The sequence below is a fragment of the Halyomorpha halys genome, unplaced genomic scaffold, assembly GCF_000696795.3.
Source record: "Halyomorpha halys isolate HHAL.00 unplaced genomic scaffold, Hhal_1.1 Scaffold340.1, whole genome shotgun sequence".
Lineage (NCBI taxonomy): Eukaryota > Metazoa > Arthropoda > Insecta > Hemiptera > Pentatomidae > Halyomorpha > Halyomorpha halys.
In genome coordinates this window covers 698,224-702,534 of record NW_027108009.1, presented here as the reverse complement: position 1 = coordinate 702,534, position 4,311 = coordinate 698,224, and the positions used below count along the sequence as shown (strand labels likewise).

General features: G+C 28.5%; 1 protein-coding gene across 1 annotated transcript; it reads right to left on the bottom strand.

The window, feature by feature from the left end:
- Positions 1-816: 816 nt before the first annotated feature.
- LOC106681455 (hippocampus abundant transcript 1 protein-like) lies at positions 817-2,889 on the bottom strand. Its single transcript, XM_014421779.3, has 5 exons — positions 2,620-2,889; positions 1,471-1,566; positions 1,283-1,345; positions 1,074-1,201; positions 817-964 (listed from the first exon to the last, which is right to left on the bottom strand). The coding sequence occupies exons 1-5, from the start codon at positions 2,698-2,700 to the stop codon at positions 832-834; spliced, it is 501 nt and encodes a 166-aa protein (XP_014277265.2). The 5' UTR covers positions 2,701-2,889; the 3' UTR covers positions 817-831.
- Positions 2,890-4,311: the final 1,422 nt, after the last annotated feature.

The following is a 4,311-nucleotide window of genomic DNA, read 5'->3' as shown; positions in this document are numbered from 1 at the left end:
TCCGAACTATATAGAAATCCAAAAGTAGAATATAAGAGTGAAGAATGTAGAGCATTAAAATCATTAAGTTAGATATTTAAATTAATTCCCTTAAATAAAAAGAAATGGCTTAACATTTCTTAAATAGAAATAGTCAATTGCCTCTACATTAATAGTTAGCATAAAATAATAAGTTATAAGTAATTCCTAACAAATTTATCGATTGCAACATTAATTTATTCAAATTACAAAGTCAATTTTTCTTGTTTGACAAATTAAAAGCATGACCACAGCAATGCTTACCACTAAATCTAAAAAAATTACTGTAGTCTCATTTCATTTAATTATCAAAATAGAATATTGTAACAATATACCAACTTATTTTCTTTCAATGGTAGTAAGCAAAATCAGCTAGGTGTAGATATGCTCTCAAATAAAACTTACGATCGACTGATTTAAGGTTAATTAATAATATAAAAGTATAAAATGACATTCATTTCTAGTTTTTATGACTTATAGACCGTTATGAACTATCTATTTACGGCTGAATTTGAAGCTTATAAACCATGCAGATAGACATCTAACAATTAGAAAAGGAATGATCAACATAAAAAAAACTTATTACATTATTTTACTCTATAACAATTAATTATAAAATAAAATTATGTTTTAATTCTCCATTATACATTGAACTGCAAAATTCACTAAAAAAAAAAATCATAAACCCTAACAAATTCAAATAAATTCTTACGGTTGAAATAATTTATTAACTCTGAAGAGAAAAAGCAATATTGACAATAGCAAGAGATTTAAAATATTTCTTAGGTTATAAACAACATAAAAAAATATATATTATTTTTTAAAACTCACAAGGCCATATGCTAAACTCCTTTCATGCTCTTCTGTTACATCAGCAACATAAGCAAACACCACAGAGAAAGTAACGGCAAAAACTCCAGATATACTAATCATGGCAAAAAACCACCTGAAAGCAAAAGATATTTTGCAATTCACAGTCAATTACTAACAAAATTACCATGAAAAAGTAAATTTCATCTAGTATTTGTTAAAATAACAAATAAACATTCAATTGCCAAGTATTAATAGTCATTAATGGAATAGGAGCACAAGTGAAAAAAACAGTTATTAAGAGAAAAAACTTTCTTCCCCATACGTCAGAAAGGGCGCCTATCAATGGTGCACTTAAAAACGACAAGATTCCCTAAAAAAAAATTTTTATTAATAAATTTGATACTTTCACAGTTAAAAAAACTAAAAAAAAAAAAATTAAATATATACTTACCTTTATTCCCATTATCAAACCATTCATAAGAAAGGTATGGTCCGGAAAAGTTTCATTTAAGGTCTAAAAAACAATAAAATTAATTTTAATAATCGTGGTAGAAAAAGATAAAATTAGTATAAAAAAAAAAAAAAAAAGGATCACATTAATGGATATCAAGAATATATTATAGATATGTTGATACTAACCGCAATAACTGGCATCGTGAGAAGCCCCCAAGCAAAGAACTCAAGAAATATAACCACAAGAGCATGATATACACTTGGTTCACCAACACCAGAATTCTGAAATGGAAACATTTATTTTATATGTAGGAACATAATATATAAGTTAACTAAACAATTATATTACAAACTTGCTTAGATTCCAGTCAAAATCTATTAAAAATTCATAAAAAGTAAAATAAAATTAAAAAAAAAAAAAAATTATAACAAAGAAAAAACACATATTTTTATAATTGTGTATTTACTTTTACTTCAGTTAACGTTATTAAAGAAGTTCGCTAAATTTCATAGCAGTAATTACAAGGATACTGAACTGAAGTTTACTCATAGCCCCATGAAACCGTGAGTCAACTCATTTATAGTTTTACAGTATCTACCATTTTAACATGAGATAGGGAACAATTCCATTACAACTGATAGGAACTTTGTAATGTCAGCAGTTGAGTCTATCATCCACATTTACCTTGATAACATTCTACAGGTGAATAATTACATGGAATTCCTTTTAGTAAATATATTTTGTTTTCGATTAACAAATAAGATTGAATACCTTCAAAAATTTAAAGAGGTAATGTATCTCGAATACAACAAAACAATTTTTATGTCAATTTTGTTTACTTGTTGTATGAGAGAATAAAAAATTTAAAATAAAATGTTTCGTAGAGGTAATAATTTTAATAACAGCGAAACATCAAATATAACATTCCCAGTTATTTGTATTGTAGTGTTTGTTCAGGTGGTGGATGACCATATTTTATGCTATTTTACACTAATCTTGTTAATACATACTTTTTAAAGGCTTATTATGCTGTCACATAAAAGAACAAAAAGTTATAAACACACACTAGAGTTGAAAAACATTGTTGCATCTAAAAATGGAAAACATAAATATTGAAAATGTCAAAAAAAAAACTTTAAAATTCCAGTAAGTCAAATTTAATAATAGAGATCAAATACAATTTGAAACTGGGTCTTAAATACTCACTTGTAGCACAAGTGATCTACAGAAAAACACAACTAATAACTGAAAATGTTTTTTGAGGGAATAGGTCCATTGTATATACTATATTGATAACTAATACTTTATATTATTAAAATAAAATGTTAACTTACCGTCATAACAGTATCCTTTAAGATAGGTTTTCTGTTCCGAATTATCATACCAGTCACTTTTTTTGAAGCCTTCGTAGGCATTATTATTTTTTCTCCATTCACCAACTGCTATCGTATTAAGATTTCATTTACACGAATCATAATAAATGGATTATTTAAACATCGTAGATTTCTCCAACTCGGGTTGACCACACACAAGTAGCAATTCAAGCTGACAATCAATCCAATCACTGCCGCACTAACCCCCTCGATTTGGAAATGAGACTGGAACCGTAACTTCAGGAACCATAGCAATATTATCATCTAAAATATATACATTATCTTTATCTTAAATTAAATTATTCTATAACTTATTAGTTTTACTAAATATTTTCAAATTTGTATGCATATTTCGATTTTTTCTTTTTCAGATCAATTGAAATATAAACAAAGTTTTTATGACATTGGCTAACCTGCCATTGATTAAAATTGAATTCGCGCTCGGGATCGTCAGCTTTTGTAACTGTGTTGAACAAAGATATTGTTATACATTTTACTTTGTGTGTTATTTTTAAAGTAATGCTTTTGTGGTTATTTAAAACAGAAATCTGTATTGCTATTCTCTCATCCCTAAGCGAACTTTTCCGACAGAAGATGAAATATGGAAAATATTGAAGAAAATTTTATCCCATTTTACTCCGATGGGAATCACTGATATAATGTTTATTAATGCTGTTGGTGTTGGTTAGTGTATATATTATTTTATATATATCTATATTGAAAATGGTTTCTACATTGCTATGTTCTTGGAACAATGAAGATTGGGGAAATATAAGCGGTAATCATGAAGATAAGTCTGATTCTGAAACATGTTCGACACTTGAAGACAGTGGTGGAATAGATAAGCCTGTTGTTATAACTAATGATCATATTGCCCTTCCGGATCTATTACAACAGAGTACAGACAGTGAGGATATTTTTACCAAGCTTTTGGGTGCCACAAGCAAACAGTCACAAAATGATGACAACTCTGAAGAAATGTTCAATAGTCATAAAAAGAGAAATATTAAAGCTGACCTTAATAGGAGAAATATGGTCGAAAAAGTATTTGAAAAGTATGATGACCCGTATGCGAAATTCCCTGTTGCAAAAACTCCTAAAACACCAGGTGTACTTTCACCTAAATATACATTAGTTAGTCCAACTAAAACTCCTCCTTCTAATAAACCATGGAAATATGTAACTCTTGAAGAAAGAGAAGCAAGGCGAAGAGCTGCAATCGAAGGACAAAGAGACTTTTGTCAGGTCCTAATTAAGAAAGGAATTGATCCGGAAGATTATGTTTCATCAGTTTTTAAATCAACAAAAAAAAGTGGCAGTAGCAAAAAGTTTACTTTTGAGTGCAGTACTCCAAAAACTGATACATTTTCTGAATGTGTAACTACACCATTTACAGATAGATCTAATGTCAACACACCTATTAGTGGGATTAAAAAACTGCCAATTTATTGTGGTGAAACGAGTTTTACTCCGAATTATATAAATTGTAGTCTAACCTCTCGCTGTTCTGATTTATCATTGAATGAAACTTATTCACCAGTGCATGATTTGCCACCCGAAACCAAATCTACTCTGTTATCAGGTACATATTTTTTTTAATACCTTCTGCCATTACATTCCATTTCCTGCATGAATTATAATTGTACTAGAACA